The 18,667-nt window shown below is 40.0% G+C and overlaps 1 protein-coding gene across 1 annotated transcript in view; it reads left to right on the top strand.

Moving 5' to 3' along the window:
* The first annotated feature begins 749 nt into the window (after window positions 1–749).
* Impg1 (interphotoreceptor matrix proteoglycan 1) overlaps window positions 750–18,667 on the top strand; it is a 103,201-nt gene continuing 85,283 nt past the window's right edge. Inside the window, exons 1-5 of the mRNA XM_028879836.2 lie at window positions 750–975; window positions 7,167–7,333; window positions 7,588–7,616; window positions 11,923–11,987; window positions 18,227–18,330. Coding sequence (XP_028735669.2) covers window positions 828–975; window positions 7,167–7,333; window positions 7,588–7,616; window positions 11,923–11,987; window positions 18,227–18,330 — 513 coding nt within the window. The 5' untranslated portion in view covers window positions 750–827. The remainder of the gene's footprint in view (window positions 976–7,166; window positions 7,334–7,587; window positions 7,617–11,922; window positions 11,988–18,226; window positions 18,331–18,667) is intronic.

Below are 18,667 nucleotides of genomic sequence, written 5' to 3'. Positions count from 1 at the left end.
AATAAAAGACAAGTCTAAATTTAAAATAAAATTAAAAAAGAAAAATACTCGGTGCATGAAAGCTGTGGTGAGGGGTCCAGATGTGCAGCAGCTGTCGCCACAATGCATTTCCTCTGCAAGTGTGTTCTCTACCCTTGCCTGTCCTTCGCTCACCCCCGCCACTGCCACTCATCAAATGCCAGGCTTCCTGAGTGAACACCATCAAAGACCACCTAAGACACTCCCAGCCAGATTGCTACCTTCTGAACCCTGACCTCCAGATATCCTAGGGCTGCCAATTAAAGGCAGGAAGGCTTTGCTGTTGTGGTTTTTCTCTGAGGTTTTTAGAAGCACTCTGCTTCCTCCTCATCAGGACTACACCTCTGGGTACCACAGTGCTTTACCATTCCCCACCTTGATAATAGTGTCTCTTGAGAGGTTTGAGTGCTGAGTCGGGAGTGAGTTTCAGAGCAATGTGTAGGAAGTGGTTTTGATATTTGGCAGTTCCTAAAGGCTAGGTGATTTGAGGTGTTGCTATTTATATATATGTGTGTATATATATATATATATATATTTGACCAGCTCATTATACTATTCTCTTATTTCTGAAACTGCCTTGTCATTGAGGTATTGAAGTCGTCAGCTGTACCAAAATAGAAATGCCATAAACCAGAGGGCTTTTGTTTATTTCATTCATCTATCCACATATGAAGCATGTACACAGGAGTGTATATATTCACCATGAAATCCATTTTTCTCTTACAGATACCTCCATTAAACTATACAGCTCTGAAACTAAAAATGTAAACAAAGTCCCAGGAATCGAAACAATTGAAAGTATAACAAAAATGCACAAAGTGTCAACTATGAGACGAATATTTGATTTGGCAAAGCTTCGAACCAAAAGATCAACTTTTTTCCCAGCTGTTAACATCTGCCCCCAGGAGTCTTTGAGACAGATTTTAGCAAGTCTTCAAGCTTACTATAGACTGAGAGGTAAGAACAGCCATGGGAGCCATCAGCCCTTGGTTCCCTCTCTCCTACTGACCCACATATTATCGTCAGCCCTAAACAGTTCAAGGTCTCTCATTCCTCCATAAGAACTGTAAACATCAGCCTGATAGAATAATGGACCATAAACCTACAAAATGGTGGTGTTTCTGAGAGCTTATGATTTAAAATAATTTGTTATGTTACATAGAACCATTGGGGCCCAGGAAATATCATCCAAAAAAAAAAAAAAAAAAAAGCCTTGCTATACAGGATTTAATTGTTTTGTTTTTTTCAAAGTCCACTCTTGAATTTTAATGTTCTTATTAAGTAAAAAACCTAGGATAGTTGCAATGTCAGGAAGCTGAGCAAGCTGATTATGACTTAGGAATTGTTTTTTCTTCAAAAGAACATTACATCCCATAACCTTTCTCTTTCAATAATAAGTGTATGTATTGCTGATCCAAAAAAAAAAAATTTAAAAAAAAACCTTGGAAAGTTTAGAAACTTGGAGGCGGGTTGAAGTACAGAGGAGACACAAATTAGGAATGACTTTCACGGGATGCAGGGTGCTACTGTACCTTCAGGCTGAAGCACAGTGCGATTTCTACCGAGACAACATAGCAGGGTACCTACAATTCCTGAAAATCACTAAGGCATTAAATCAACCACAGCTGCCAGCAGCAGTCCTGCTCATTTTAATTACTTAATATGGATTAAGAATTCACATGGTGTGATGTGGTGGTTTGAAAGAAAATGGCCCCCAAAGGGAGTGGCACTATTAGAAGGTGTGGCCTTGTTAGAGGAAGTGTGTCACTGTGGAGGCGGGTGCTGAGGTCTCATATATGCTCAAGATACTGCCCAGTGTCTCAGACCACTTCCTGTTGCCTTCTGATCAAGATGTAGCCAGCCCCATGTCTGCCTGCACGCTGTCATGTCCCACCATGATGATAATGAACTGAACCTCTGAAAATGTAAGCTACCCCAATTAAATGTTCCTTTATAAGAGTTGCCATGGTCTCGGTGCCTCTTCAAAGCAATAGAAACCCTAACTAAGACATATGACTTCTCCTTTAAAATAAATAGATATAGATATAGATATATAGATATATATTTGTAGTTGGTATTCTGTCCTCTAAGTATCCACAAAGGATGCCAAGTATCTTGTCTCTCTGGGCTAAGCTTTCCTTGCACGTCGAAGTTGAGCGGACTGGTGTTCTCCCACCTTTACAACACCAGGCGTTGTTAGTTTCCATGCCAAAATGTGTATCTTCCTGCTCTGTTGAAAGCTGGGTACAGGAGCAACTGGTTCAGTTCTAACCTGTGATGAAGTGGGCCTCCTGACAGTCCAGAACACATTTGTGGTCCTAACATCCAAAGAACCTCTTCAATGTCTACACCCACCTGTAGGGGGCGCTGGGACTCAATTCATTTTAGGAGTTCTTATTCAGTGTTGACTAAGAGCCTCAAAAACATTAAGCCCTCTGTTCCTACATGTCTAATTGTATGTGAAGGTAAAGGGGTAACTGCTTTCTCACTTAGTCATAGGAAAATGGAAGTTATTGTATCATACTCAAAAGGAAAACCCTGATTATAGACACTGTGAGATCCTAGCACATTCTCTTCACAGAAATTTCTCAGTAAAATGCCTGCTGAGGGGTATGGGAAGCAGGCATCCCATTCATCAGCAATGCAAGGTAGAGACAGTGATGTGTGAATTATTTATGCTGGGTGTGGCTACACATTGATCAGATAATGATGCTGGTAAGTTCTGTAAAGTTTGTTAATGGACAGAAGCACACACACACACACACACACACACACACACACACACACACCACAATTGCTGCTTACTCTTTTTCCTGTAAAATCTAATTATTTGCAACACTGACATATATAATTCACCGGAGGTATTTGTGGGATGCACTATTGCTATGACCAAATTTTGAGCTCTGAATTTTAATGCATAGCTCTTTATTGTTGATTAGGTTTGCCTCTTTCATTCTTGTTCCCCTGGACTAAACAAAACACTGTTTTCCTCCCCACAGCAAATGACAGTCCATTATCTTTATGGCTGCCTCTGGGTGATATGAAATTTTACTATTCATCAGTGTGTGTTTCTTAAGTCTGAAAAATTGGTTCACAAAGAAACAAGAAATAAGAGCTAGCCACAAAGCTGTATTCCTTTGATGGAGTGACTCACTCACTGTTCTCATCACTGCCTTTACAGAATGATCTGCTGACATCTTCCAACAGACTCAGGAGAGAAAGCTCCCCATTCTGACATCAAATAAAAATAGTGAACCATACCCCCTCCACCCCACCCCACCTACCCCCCAATGCTTAAAGCACCACAAGTGAAATATATAGAGCTTTGTGTGAAATCATTAAGATGCTGTCCAAAATCACAAATGCAAGCAAAGAGAGTTTGTTTCTGGCAGTCTCAAGTGAAGATGCCTATCCTCACATTCCCCACAGTGCTGTGGCCCAAGGCTCTCCTCTTTCCCCTCTTGGCTCTTTCTCAGTCCCAATAGCAAGTCACATTTGGGGCTTTTGAGAGAGCTCAGCAGGCAAAAGGACTTGCCACTAAGTCTGAGGATGTGATTTGAGTCTCCAGAACCCACATGGTAGAAGAAGGGAACAGACCCGACTGCCACAAATTGTCCTCTGACCTCCACACATGTAAGTGCACACACACACACGTGTGCACACACACACACACACACACACACACACACACACACTTCTCAAAAAGAAAACCCATTGGTTCTAGTTTTAACCAGTTGCTTTCCTTGTTGCTGTGATGAAGTTCCTGACCGCTTAAGGGAGGAAGGGGCTATTCACTCTTGGAAGGTACAGGCCATCCCTGCAGGGAAGACACTGCAGCAGGAACAGGAGGTGCCTGATCACATTGTTCTCCCACCGGGAAAGCAGAGAAAACAGCATGCTCTGTTCCCTTTCTGCTTCACACAGCCTGAGACCTGAGCCAATGAGATGGTGCTGCTCACATGTAGGGAACGTCTTCTACCTCAATCAAGTTTAGAAAACCTTCACAGACATGCCCTACAGGTTTGATTCTAAATCCTGTCAAGTTGATAATCGTGATTGAACATCGTAAGTTTCACATCCTTGATATAATGGTCCTTACGAACAACAATGCCCCTGGCAGACAAATCTTTAAGTAACTTCCTTGTGCTTCAAGAATAAATAATTCTCTTCTCGGTATCTTTATGGAAAGCAGGTGCCGGAACTTTATGGAAAGTCCAACAAGGAAAGGAGGAAGAAAAGAATGACATGGGTCTCGTAAACAAAATTCAGCCTGGGTCTCCCTGCATGACAGGGCACACACTGCAGAGATCTGTCTTGATATGTCCTACAGAGGGAGGACTCAGAAAAACGAATACACACCCACAATGCACACAGAGAGACACATGCATGTGCATGTATAATGTACACATACATACATACATATAACACATATGCACATACACATCTAAGAAGCCTGCAAGTTTGAGTTTAGGCTCGACTTGGAATAGCTAGTAAGATAAACTCAGAATCAAACTTGTCCAAGCCTTAACATGGACTGAAATCAAATGAAAACTATGTCCCAAAAGCACCGTGCTCAAGGTTGTACCTATCTGGTAATGAGAAGGGACTGTTGAATCATGGCCTCCTGGTGTTTGTGGACATTGTCCACGAAAGGCACCAACACTGAGCCTCAAAGGTGGTTTCTTTCATGCATTGTTGTATCTCCGAGGGCAGTTCGGTGAGGGTTAAACTAACCCAGCAGGTACACTGTGGGGAAATGCAACAGCAAAAAGACATATCCTTAAAGACAGATGGAAATGAGGGCTAGGAAGTCAGCAGGGGCAGTCAGTTGGCTCAGGCTGGACCTACAACTATTAGGGCTTGGACAACTCTGCAAATTTCCAATTGCGTTTTCTCCTTGAGTGCCGAGGAGATGAAGGCCGAGTGTTCCATGCTGTGGCTGTCAGGCCTGGCACCGTGATCTTTGTAGACAGTAGAGAGGTCACGTTGCAAAGCACATTTTCTGTCTGGGGCTACTGCCCTGATCTCCTGTGGCTTCACTCAGTGTGAAAGACAAGGCATGTGAGTAGTCAGAATGCTATCCTCCTGCCTCTGAGTTACTGTGAAGAGATTAGTTCCCCGGACGATTCTGGTCAGGTGCTGCTGGCCAAGGGCCTGGGCTTTTATTGATCTGAAATCCCCTTTGCCTCTTAAAACAGACAGTGTAGAGAAATGCAGACATGGCATCAGTTGGCAAGTGGTATATAATATACAGGAGTAAGATTCCAAACTGTTTTTTACCTCATCTTGTTCCTCTCACAACCATTTTTCTTTAGAAAGTCAGATGATGTCAACTTCTTCCCAAAAAGTTCCAATTCCTTCTCAATTCCTAAAATTCTTAAATTCCCAATTCCTAAAACAAAAGTAAATGAAATAAATAAATAAATAAATAAATAAATAAGCAGAGATATTGCTGACTGTGAAAGTCTGCTAACATACCTTATTAATCTCCTACATTAACTTTTCTCTGTGTAACCCAGGCACATTTTTCAGTTGACATCTAAAGTTTTCCATCATGAGCTTAAATAATTAATAAGGATGTTGCTTTCAGTGAGATGTAAATATTGATATTTAAAGTAAGAGTCAGATCATTCTTGTGGTCTAGTGGATTCTGCCATGCCTTCTGATTATTGAGTCATCAAGTTCTTTTAACAAATAGATTAACAAGCTGTTCTTGAGAGGCGGGTGAGGGGTGTGGTTCAGTGGTTAAGTACTTCTCTGGCTTTGGTGAGCTCTGGGTTCAATCATCAGCATTGTGGGGTGGAGGGGCATGAAAGCTGATCAGTGACATCAAGTTTTCAGACAAACAAAATCTAAATTAGGTAGTAGGGTACAGTGGTAGAGCCTGCCAAGCATGGCCAGTGCCCTCAGTTCAAGAAGCAGAAAATGCCACATTGCCTATAGCACACACCCACATTTCCTTCACATATCTCTGAGTCTCAAGTCTATGTAATTTATGTTTACACTTTGATTAGATACCTCCCCTCCCTGTGACAGGCTTCCATGTGTACATGAGGACCATCCATCCAAAACTTGCACCCCATTGTCTTCCTCTTAGCACATATTAGGTACTCAAATGGGTTAGGTGATTTAATTTCCACGGGCTGTTGTCTTAGTTTCTTTCCTTAGCATTGTAATAAAACACCCAAACAAAGGCAATTTAAAGGATGCATTGGTTCTTGTTTTTGTTTATTGTTTTGTTTGTTTTCTGGTTTGGGGGGTTTTGTTGTTGTTGTTTTTGCTTGTTTGTTGTCAATGTGATTTAAGCTAGGGTCCTCTGGGAAGAGGGAACATAAGAAATGCCTCTGTCACACTGGCCTGTAGGCAAGTCTGTGGGGCATTTTCTTGAGTAATGATTGATGTGGGAGGGCCCAGCTCGCCATGGGCAGCGCCACCCTTGAGCAGGTGGTCCTAGGTTATAGAAGGATGTAGGATGAGCGAGTCATGGGAGGCAAGCACTCCTCTATGGCCTCGGTTCAATTCCTGCTTCTAGGTTCCTGCCCTGATTGAATTCCTGCCTTGGCTTTCCTCAGTGATGGGCTGGGAATGGGATGCATTAGCCAAATAAACCTTTTCCTCCCCACGTTTCTTTTGGTCATGGTCGCTATCACAGCAATGGAAAACAAACTAGGACAAGGGATAAAGGGTTTATTTGGCTAAATTCCATGTTCTAGTTCATCATGGCAGATGATGGACTTGAGAAGGATGATGGCAGAAGGGACTTAAGAAAACTGTTCATATAATGTCTATATTCAAGAGAAAGAGCGATGAATTAATGTGTGCATACTAGTGCTATACTCAGTTTCTCCATTTTTACTGGATCCCAGTCACCGAATGACCTCATCTACAGGAATGGGGGGGGGTGTTCCTACCTCAGTGATGCAATCAAGATACACCCCCTCAGACACAGATACAGCCATAGGTCAACCTAAAGTAGCAAGACAATCCCTTCTTGGTGCTCTCTGACTCTAGACTGTGTTGGTTGACACGTAACACTGGCTGTCACCACTGTAGATTGGTGTGTCAATGTAAGCCTGAGAACACTTTCGGACTGTGTGCTTGGGGAAAGGGCTTTTCCATCCTGCACCCCTAACTGCTGTGTGTTACAGTGTGTCAAGAAATAGTGTGGGAAGCATATCGGGTCTTTCTGGATCGCATTCCAGACACAGAGGAATATCAGGACTGGGTCAGCATCTGCCAGAAGGAGACCTTCTGCCTCTTTGACCTTGGGAAAAACTTCAGCAGCTCTCAGGAGCACCTGGATCTTCTTCAACAGGTGAGCCTGCACAATGCCCCAGCAGTAGCGAGGTCTCCAGCCCCTGCCCCTTTGAAATGGTTTCCAAGACATAAGGGTTACTTGACAAAATACTTAGAGATCGCTAATAAGACAGACAGGAATTTTATTCCTGCAAAATAATATTGCACAGGCAGGTTGAAGCGTAGTTGAAGTCAGAGGGAATGAAAATAGACTTTAGCTCTTCAGTTGGCATTATCTCTGGGTAAAATTACTTTTTATCATTTTTTTTTCAGAGACTAAAACAGAGAAGCTTCCCTGAGAGGTAAGTACCCAAAATAGAATTCTGGATGCTCTTGACTTTCAAAAGATCATATAATGGAGTGCAACTAAGCTACTGTACCTTGATGTTTGTCAGCCTCCAAGATCTGTTTAGGTGTTTCTGATAGACAAGGTTTGCATAGATCGCACCGAAGATAGATAACTGCACAGAGGGAAAGGGGGTAGACCTGACAGACTGAGACAGATGTTTGTAAGAAAATGGAATTCCTCGCGGTGTGATACACATCTAATGTGTATTTTCACTTAAGGGATCTAGGGCAATTAAAAGTTTAATTCTTAGGACTCACAGCAAACTATGAGTTGCATCGGGAAAATACTTAACACGATCCAAGAGCAACCTGAATTTTTTAACTCTCATTTGGTATTCTGGAAAGTGCTAGTATTTCTCAAACTAAATTACTGAAGCACTGAGCTATACCCTCAACAAGAATTGAATATCAAATAAGAAAATTTAGCTACATGGAGAGAGAGTGGGGAAGAGAGAGCATTAGCTAAAATGATTGAAGAAGAGATGCTGTTGCCAAACTCCAAACTCATAAATCACACGCAGTCGATGACATGTTGAAATCATACCCATTTAGACACATAAGTCACAGGAAACACTTCAAAATGCCTTTCACATTTGTTACTTTGTTTCTCTTCTTTTTGCCGCCAACCTGTCTGTCCTATAGCTCAGTCAGTTTACTCTGTGGTGGTAAATATCAAGTCTGATCGGCCCCAGTAGATATCTCAGCCACTAATTTTTCCCTCTTTAACATAACTACTTCTAGATTGATAAATCTGGCATATTTCTTTTGTACGTCAAGTCCTATTTGATACCACTCAAAATATCCCCTCACTGTCCCCCATGGTCTTCTGAACATCCTACTCCCTACCTCTCCACCCCAAATCTGTGCACAGGAAGCTGCATGTTAAGAATTGCATCAGTGGCGTCTCTTCGCCTCTGGCTTGTGGGTAGGACTAGCCAACACACACACACACACACTTGCAAAGTCTCTGAACATCATCATGTTCAGCTCTGGCCTGTCCAGCAGCTCCTTCCAGTTTTCTGTTCTGGCTTCTATCCAACCCATTGTTACCAGCCACATGGTACTATATTTTTATCTTTCTATTTTTCCACAATGTAATAATCACTCAATTGTGTCTTGTTTAAATACCCTTCCTATTGATGTTGCTTGTTTCTTCCCAGGCCTTTTTACTGAAGCAAAGGGAACACTCACTAACTCATACTTCTTGTCCACTGACCTCTCCAGTTGGCCTCATGTTACCCATGATCCCACTGCTGCCTCCATGCCATTTTCCCACTGCACACCCTGGGCTCTGATCTGAGGGTTTTCTCTCCTCTATGGAAGACCCTACCTCCCCCATTCTACCTATTCAAATCCTCCTCTCTTCCAAGCTCTTGTCTTAGTTCCCTTTCTCCTGCTGTGGGAGAGCACCAAGAACAAGGCAACTTAGTTTTTTTAAAGCATTTAGTGGGGGCTTACAGTGTCAGAGGGTGAGGTCATGGCCATCGTGCTAGGGAGCATTGCAGCAGGCAGGCATAGTGCTAGAGCAGTAACAGAGACGTGCTTACATCTTAAAGCCCATCATTGAGAACATATTAGAGATGGAGGGAGGAAAAGAGGGAGGGAGGGAGGGAGGGAGGAAGGGAGGGAGAGAGAGAGAGAACACTAACTAGTAATAGTGGCCTGGGCTTTTGAAACCACAAAACCTACTCTCAATGACACACCTCCTCCAACAAGGGCACATCTCCTAATCCTTCCCATACAGTTCTACCAACTGTAGACCAAGCATTCAAACATATGAGCCTATGGGAACCATGTTCATTCAAACCACCATACTCCAGGTATCTTCACAATCCATTTAAGGCTGCAGCCTGTCTTGAACTTTGTTTGGCACCTACCGTCTGGCTGAGCATTTCTTCCTCTTCTTGCTTTGCTGGGAAAGTGCCGACTCCTCCTCGGCAGCAGGACCCATGTGATCGTCTACACCTGCTGTAGGAGAGTGTGTGTGCTGGACCACTCTCACTCATTCGAACAAGCCGTGGCCGGGAAAGACGACATAACCTGGTCAAGGTTCAGACCTACACTCCTGACTTTGGTCACAAGACACAGAGATAGTCTCTGCTGATTCAAATACTGGACAATGGTTTACGGACTCCAACTTTCAAAAAGCCTTAGAGCTGAGAAGAGGCCACCCACATGAAAAGCCACCACAAAACATTTTAATTCTTGATAGAGAAACATAAAAAATTATGGAACATTCACCTCTTCCAGACAGAGAAAAACCCTTTTTATCCCTGCCTGTGCCCGTGGCATTGTTAAAGAGGAGGAAAAGATTCATATTCCTTAGCAGCTTCAGACGCCAAGGCAAGTAAAGGGAAAATTTCTCTTTCACATAAAACCTTTCCAAGGAGAAAAGAGAATTTTCACGCCCCTGACTAGTCCATAATTCTGCCAATTTCAAATGGCTTTGAAATGAAGGCCAGTACAAGAACCTGGTACCACACCCAGATTTCCAACCAGAGCTTCTGGCGGATAGTACAAATTGCCAGCTTAGAGGAAAGATCACAAGTGACGGTGGAGGATAAAGATGCCACCCAAGAATGCAGCACACACCGGCACGATAATCTGTAACTAAGCAGTGACCGCCATTGTCATAACTCTCCTCCTCTGGCTTAGTTTCTTTTTCACGGCGACTCGGAACAAGGAGAGTTGAGTAATCCCAAGAGGAAGGCCTGAGCATAACCCAAGGTCTATAAAATGAAAAGGAAAGAAAATTTCCCTAAATCATAAATACCACAGTGTTTGACATTTAAATATCATCTTCACAAAAGCTATTTTTTAAGCCTATAGCATAATACCAGAAAAACAGTAAGAATGGCTGATTTCAAATTCCAGTAGAATTTAAGTTTATACTATCCTGGATCTACCAATCTACTTATCCATTTCTACAACAACATCCATTGTTTTGTTTTGGTGTATATGGAGTGTGTGTGTGTGTGTGTGTGTGTGTGTGTGTGTGTGTATGAATGCATGTGCACATGTGTGTGCAGTTGTGCTCACCTATGCTATACATGTGGAGGTTAGAGGTCAACATCATTGTCTTCTGCCATCACTCTCTACGTTCCTTTACTTTTGAAACATGGTCTCTTACTATAAATGGAGTCCTCTGTTTCACTGGCTGGCTAGTGAACCCATTAGATCTACCTGTCTCCAACACCCAGTGCTGGGATTATAGACCCATATCTCTGTGTCCAAATTTTAGACTCTGGGGTATGGAGGAGAGTTCAAGTTGTGCAGCAAGTGTTTTACCCACTGACCCATCTCCCAAGCTCCAACATCCCTTTTTATTGGACAGAGTGTACAACAGGAGTATAGATAATATCTAAACATTACACTTCCTAGCATTTTGGAAAGGGTTGGCATGGCAGAGGTGTGTTGGCTCTTCCTAGTCTAGATAACTCTGTAAAGAACAGAATATCAATCATTCCTTTACATCTGTCTTCATGAACCACAGAAAATTATATATAATACTAAAAAAAAGATGCTATCAACTGGGACCTAACACTTAGAGAAACAAAACTTTCAGTGAGATCCAAAGTTTATCAGGCCCACAATTCCTATTTCCCATCAAGACTGGGCTGATACTGAATATGCAAACAGCTCTGCCACCAAGACCTTGGGTCTGACCCTAGAATGCCATCCATGGATCTTAAGTCTTACCCCCAACTCTCTGGGCTGGTTATCATTGTACACTATCATTGTGGAAAGAATAGAGACTTAATAAATCTGTACTATTCAGAAACTAATTCTCTCCCATTTTTTTTAACTCCAACAGTTCTTTGTTGGATAGGCACACTCACAGGAGTCTGAGAATTGGAAGGAATATTGGACACCTTGGAAGGGTGTCCAGTTATGTCACCCATTACTTGTGATATCAAGAATAATGTGTTGCAATAGGACAACAGGATATTAGGCCCCAAATGAAGTTCAGTTTTGCTTACTGTAGAAATGTCCCCCTGAGACCACACAAAGCCAAAAGGCTGAGAGAAAGACCAGGAGTCAGGCATAACCATTAGAAGAGGTTGTTTGAATTTTCTTCAATGATGTAGATATAGATATAGATAGATTCAAACCTCACTTCAGTAATAAAAACAGGTAAATCTAGACTAAAATATGCTTTTTCTCTAATTGTTTGTCTATATAGTGTAGGCAAACTCAAATGCAGGCTCCCTATCATGAAGTTCTGCTTTACCACTTCTTTCTTTTCTTTTGTGCTAATAGAAAAGACGAAATAGCCTCAGAGGAGACACTGTCAGAGCCTACCAAAACACCTGTGTTAACCACGGGTAAGTTTAAATCTTATTTCATCTACTCCCCACTGTTAATTCAAACCATCATGGAAAAGGTATTCACAAAGCACTCCTTGATGAAAGCTGGTGCAATTTATGATTCACTTGCTCGTTTCTAGGAGTTTGGGTTCTATTGTAGAATATCTATATGCATAACAAATACTGTTTGGTCAGCACATTTAAGCCTAAATACCTTTCAAATCACTAATTTCTCAATGGACATTGCTAAATCGAAACCTGATTTCTGGGGCTAGTGATATTGCTCAATAGAGAGTGCTTACCTAACTTGAGGCCCTGAGTTCAATCCCTGTACTATGGAGAAAAAAAATACTAAACTTCTGTATTTGTGGATTTTGCCAAATGTTTTCTGGAACTGTTATTATAATTTAAATAGGTTACTGGCCAAAATGGCAAGCACCTATCTCATTGCACATTTGCCAATACTGAATGTAAAGTTTTAGCTTTAAGGCTTTTAACATTTTATTAGTGTGTGGGTATGTATATGTGTATGGTGTGTATGTGTTAGCGCAGGCATGCATGCACATGTGGTAGTTCGAGGATAACTGTGGAGTGGATTCTCTCCTCTACCTGGACATGGGCTCCAGGGATCACACTCAGGTCATCAGGCTTGCAGAGCAAGTAACTTTAGCTGCTGAGCCATCTCAATTTTCAAAAAAAGGTAAGGGAAGGATGTTCCTTTAAATCTATACATTAAAAAATAGAGATTTTTAAACAATGAAAATCAAATTCACATTTTGTGTACTGACATTCAGAAAAAGCTGCTGTGATTTCATTTTTATATTTCTTCTGATTTAATCATTTCTAGGCTTACTTCCAGCTAATAATGCAATAAGACTAGTTCAATTTCAATTACAAAAAGTAGTGAAAAACATTCTTTAACAAATAAACAGAGAGTTGTATAGTTGTTAATTCCTCTTCTAAATAGATGAAGTTTAACCTATGATTCTTAATATCAAGACTTATTTGGAAAAGTATTGTTTACAGGAAGCATTTCTTTAAAAGATACTTCATGCTGCTTTCTTCTATACAGTAGAAAACAATAATATTAATAGCATTAAAATTTGTTTTTTTTTTTGGTTTTTAAAACAGGATATTTTAAAAACAGTATGTTTTATCTGTCAAGGACCTTCATAACAAAATTAAATGTATTAGGTAAAGACTTAAACTGAAACTATTATTTAAGGCTTGGAGGGGAATGGTATTTGCAGGTGAAAGTCAGCAGTATTCAGACTACCTTGGAAACCACATGGGCTTCACTGAAGCTTCGGTCCTCACATACCTTCTCTGACAGTCACTTCATTACTACAGAAAAAAGGAGGACAGCCAAAAGAACTAGTTTTGAAAGTGGGTCCATCCATTAGTGTGGGTTGCATCTGTTGGTAGTAATTTACCCTCAGAGTCCTGCTGGAGTTTGTGCCCAGTGACTTGAGCACATTTGGATGAGGTTTAGCTGTTGAGCTATACACAGTCCAATGGAGAAGAATAATACCTCAACTCTACCACAACTTAACCCCAGCTGAACACTCCAAGTACTTCAGCTGAGGAACTATCAGTAATCAAAATATCCAGCTAATGACCTAATCCCAGATGGATCTGTCCCACTGAATAAACATATGAAACATGAATATTAAAATTAAAAAATCAAATAAAGGCACTATGGCTCCTCTAAATACATGATAATGTATTCTAATAAGAGTAAGTTAGATGAAACCCAAAGAAAGAATTCAAAAGAATGGTTATAACAATGGAGGATTCAATAAAGAGAAATAAAGAATAAAAACAATTAAGTTGAAACTATGAAAATGAAAATTTCAATAGGTCAAATAAAAAACTCAGTAGACACCCTCACCAATAGATTGATCAAGTAAGAGGCAGAATATAAAATTTTGAAGGCATGGTTACGAATTATAACACTCAGACAATGACAGATAGTATAATGAAGAGTACAAATAGAACATGCAAAACATCAATACAAGATGAAATTTATGAATCATGGACATAGAAGAAAGAGGAGTGAGTGAGTGCGTGCGTGCGTGCGTGTGTGTGTGTGTGTGTGTGTGTGTGTGTGTGTGTGTGTGAAAGCACAGGAAATATAAGCGATTAGATTATAGTATATAATTGTCTAAATATAAAGAAGAGGTGACTGTCCAGATACAGGAGGCATTAGAATGAAAGAGACATGACCAGAAAAGAGCCTCCTTATGTCAACAGTAGAGTTAAAACAATAAGTGTGCAGAACACAGAGAAAAAGAAAGCTGCAAGAGAGGAGCAACAAGCCAAACAAAAAAGCAAACCCAGGGAAGTGACAGAAACTCGGAAAGCAAACGGCATGGAGTGATGTGTTCCAAGCTCTGAAAAACAATAGTGCCCATCCAGATTACTATATCCAACAAAACTGTTTTTCATAATTGAAAGAAAAACTAAAACATTCCAAGGTAAACACAAGTTAAAGGAACTAAGGACACTGAGCCAGCACTATAGGACTACTATATACATTGACCTAAACAGATCTATGAAGCCATAAGAAAAAATAAACCACACTTTAATAGTAATCAGCAAGGGAGGATTAGGAAGATCCCAAATATTACAGACACAGCAAAGTGGCAGGAATTAATACCCATCTTTCAATAATGTCTGCATTAATAGTTTCAATTCTGCAATCAAAAGACACATACTAACAGACTGGATTTAAAAGCAAGGTCTCTTTGTTTGTTGTCTGTAATAAACACAAAAACAAACACAGACATAGGGTGGAAGGATGGAAAAATGTATTCTAAGAAAATGGAAGTAGAGAGCAAACAGGTTTAAACATACGAATATCTAACAAAATAGACATCAAACCAAATGCGGTCAGGAGAAATAAAGGAAGTTACTTCCCACTGAATGAGAGCATCTGGCTTCCAAGTCTTTATTGGTAAAATCAAACAATTGAGATATTGCTAAAAACAACCATATATATATATATATATATATATATATATATATATATATATATATATTTGCATGTATTTATTCTTCATTTCATTGCGTATATATTATTGTTTGTAAACAAGAATGACAGCTGAACTAACCAAAAAAGAGAGGTAGAAGACCAAAATTCATAAAAAGTTAGGCCATCTGCAGTACAATGGATACAACTGGAGATAATTTTATTAGGCAAATTAAGCTAGTTTCGGAGAGACAAACATCATGTTTTCTCTCATTTTCAGTTCCAACCTACCACAGAGATTAGGATTTGGTGAGAAGCATTACTGGGCACCTTAGGTGTGAAGCAAGTCTTCAGAGGAGGTTAAGTGTACTAAAGGATAGGCCTGTAACCTGATAATTGGTCCTAGATTTTTTTAGTCCCAATAATTTCTCTTTTCATAGTAACAAACTAGGACATTCAAATAAGAACATTTTTCATCTAGTTTAACTGCTAAGCTATTTCCATTGGGGAAAAATAGGGTATAACCAATTAGTTATAAAATAATAAAGTTTTGGTAGTTTGAATTGTTCTCCCAGGGTGGAGTGTTGTGGAATATCACTTTAAGTACGTAAAGATGTGTTACATTTGTTTATGTTGCACTTGTCTAACTGAATAAAATGTGTTAAATTTCTTTATGTTGTGGAATATTACTTTAACTATGTAAAAATGTGCTGTATTTGTTTATGTTGTGTGGTGATATTGTGTTCCCAAAATATTGTGCACTCTAATAAATGTATCTGGGGTCAGAGAACAGAACAGCCACTAGATACAGAGGCCAGAAAATGGTGGCACTCACATTTTAATCCTATCGCTTGGGAGGCAGAGATTCATCTGTATCTCTGTGAGTTTGAAACCACACTGGAAATAGCCAGACACGGTGACTCACACCTTTAATGCCAGGAAGTGAGCCTTTAATCCTAGGAAGTGATGGCAGAAAGCAGAAAGATATATAAGGTGTGGAAACCAGGAACTAGAGCTGGTTAAGCTTTTAGGATTTTGAGCAACAGTTCAGCTGAGATCCATTTGGATAAGGACACAGAGGCTTCCAGTCTGAGGAAATAGGATCAGCTGAGGAATTGCAAGATGAGGAAGCTGTGGCTTGTTCTGCTTCTCTGATCTTCCAGCATTCACCCCAATACCTGGCTTCAGGTTTGGTTTTATTAATAAGACCTTCTAACAATTTGTGCTACAATGTTGCCTTTGTTTAATTATGTAAAGATGTGTTGCTGTTTCATCCTGCATGCCTAAGACGCCTGATTGGTCTAATAAAAGACTGAATAACCAATAGCTAGGCAGTAGAGGGATAGGCGAGGCTGTCAGGCAGAGAGAATAAGTAGGAGGAGGAATCTAGGCTTGGGACAAGAGAAGGAGGGAGAAAAAGAGAGATGCCCTGGGCTAGCAAATCAGGCAGCCACCAGACAGACAGACAGACAGACATGGAGGAAGCGGGGAAGTAGGCTTTACAGAATAAAAGAAATGTAAAAGAGAGTCCTGAAATAAAGTGTAGATGAAGATAAACAGGTTAAAATAAGTTATAAGAGCTGGTGGTACAAGCCTAAACTAAAGCTGAGCATTTATAAGTAATAATAAGTCTCCGTGTCATGATTTGGGGGCTGGTGGCCTGAGAAAGCCTGCTACCATGGAGAATTTCTCCAGCTCAAATGCTTGCAGCAGGCTGTCCAGCTATAGTTATCCAGGAAGATACCAGTGATGCTGTCCTTCCAGGTCCTAATCAACCAAATGACATGGACTATTTTACCCAAAAGTATCACCTGTTCTAATACTCTATCACACTATAAGGTGACTCTCAAAGTAATCATAAATTACTGTGTATTTAAAAAGAAAAGAAGTGATAAATGTTTAAAGAAATAGATGTAGACAATTTAGACAGTACACAATGATGGACCACAACCATCTGTAACTCCAGTCCCAGGGGGTCCACGAGCCTCTTGTTACCTCTATAGACATCCGCCACACACAATGTGCATAGGACATACATGCAGGCAAAACACTCATACACATGAAACAGCAAAACAAATAAATGCAAATGTGTGTGTGTGTGTGTGTGTGTATGTGTGTGTGTGCGCGCGCGCGCTTTAAGTCATTTCTCCAGATAACACAATAAGACCCACGATTCCCCACTCAGTGCAATGACATCACAGAATCTCACAGAGCCAAACAACACTTTAAAATATTCTTCAGGGGGAATGAATAAAGAACAATTTTTTTTAATTTATATATCCTGTTTCCTAAGGCTCAAAACTAAACGAGTACATTCTATGTTTTTGCCTAATTAAAATAAAAAGGAAAGCAAATTCCGACTAAATATAAACTAATTAATGATAACACTATTTTCTTTGAACATTTCTATAATTATAATTTATAATAAAATAGTAATACACATAGGTTAAAATGATTTGCTCCTTTAATAGAACCTAGACTTCCATTACTTGGTATCTTTAAATGTTTCTGATCCTTTTCCAGGGATCTGAAATAGTTTTTGATGGACATTTTAAAAGGGATGCTTTACAGGGTGGCTTGAGGGGTCGGAGAGAAGGCTTAGTGCTGCCCTGACCAAGGCAATAGGTTTGGTTCATAGTACTCACATGGTAACCCACGACTCTCTGTAACTCCAGTTCTAGAGGATTCAAAGGCCTCTTCCCAACTCTGTGAGCAAAAGGCACTCACATGGTACACATACATATATGCGGGCAAAATGTTAAAATAAATAAATAACTCAAAAAAAAGAAAACTAAAATGGCAATTGATAGCATCTTAATGTTCTTTCATCTCTTGGAGTCCATAATCTAAATTTTTAATATTTAAAATTTACTGATTGCTAAAGCAATCTAGACTTTAAAGACTTGGGTAATGTTCTCAGATAATGTTCAAAAGAACAGATTCAATATAAATACTTGTCTTTATGTCCTTTAAATAGTCACAAAGAGAAACATTAATCAGGTCTCATTAGACAAATCATTTAACTGTACAACATATAGTAGAACTCCAAATTTTGGTCCCAGAAGGAATAACTTAATGGATATTGAAAGTGTGACTTTATAGTTTTTTCAAAGACATATGTATTAGGTCTTTGAAAAATGAATTCAGTATGCATTTATCTGACATACGGAATTGTGGAAACTTGACCTTGCTTTAATTTAAATTGGAATTATGAAATCTTGACCTTACTCTAATTTAAATTTTTATAGTCTTCGTTTTGTGTCTGAAATCTTTCTAATTTCTACAGATGTTGCCAGCATGTCACTGGGGCCCTCCCCACTCCCTCCTGATGACACATACCTCAACGAGATTCTTAATGACACCCTCAAAGACATCCAGAAGCCCACAACAGTAAGAAGTTCTGAGTTGGCAGTTTTTCATGCACATGTCTTGTCTTTTCTTTTTTGTTATTTTTTCTCCTGTCTATGTGTATGTGCTGTGTATACATATGTGTATGCATGTTCACATGTATATTGGCACATGTGTGCTAGGATTATAGGCAGGTTTTCATTCACCCTTGGCTTTTCCTTGGATTCTGGGGATCACAGCCTCAGTCTTGTACAGTAAGCACTTACCAGCTGAGTCATGTCTCCAGCCCTTGGTTTGTTTTCTTCAGTAAAATAGGGACTGTGTTTGCTTCACACTGCAATCTCGGTGACTTTAGTCTATTCACTATTCTTTTTTATTT

The sequence above is a fragment of the Peromyscus leucopus genome, chromosome 7, assembly GCF_004664715.2.
Source record: "Peromyscus leucopus breed LL Stock chromosome 7, UCI_PerLeu_2.1, whole genome shotgun sequence".
In the NCBI taxonomy this organism is placed as follows: Eukaryota; Metazoa; Chordata; class Mammalia; order Rodentia; family Cricetidae; genus Peromyscus; species Peromyscus leucopus.
This window is presented reverse-complemented; position numbering and strand designations above follow the sequence as displayed.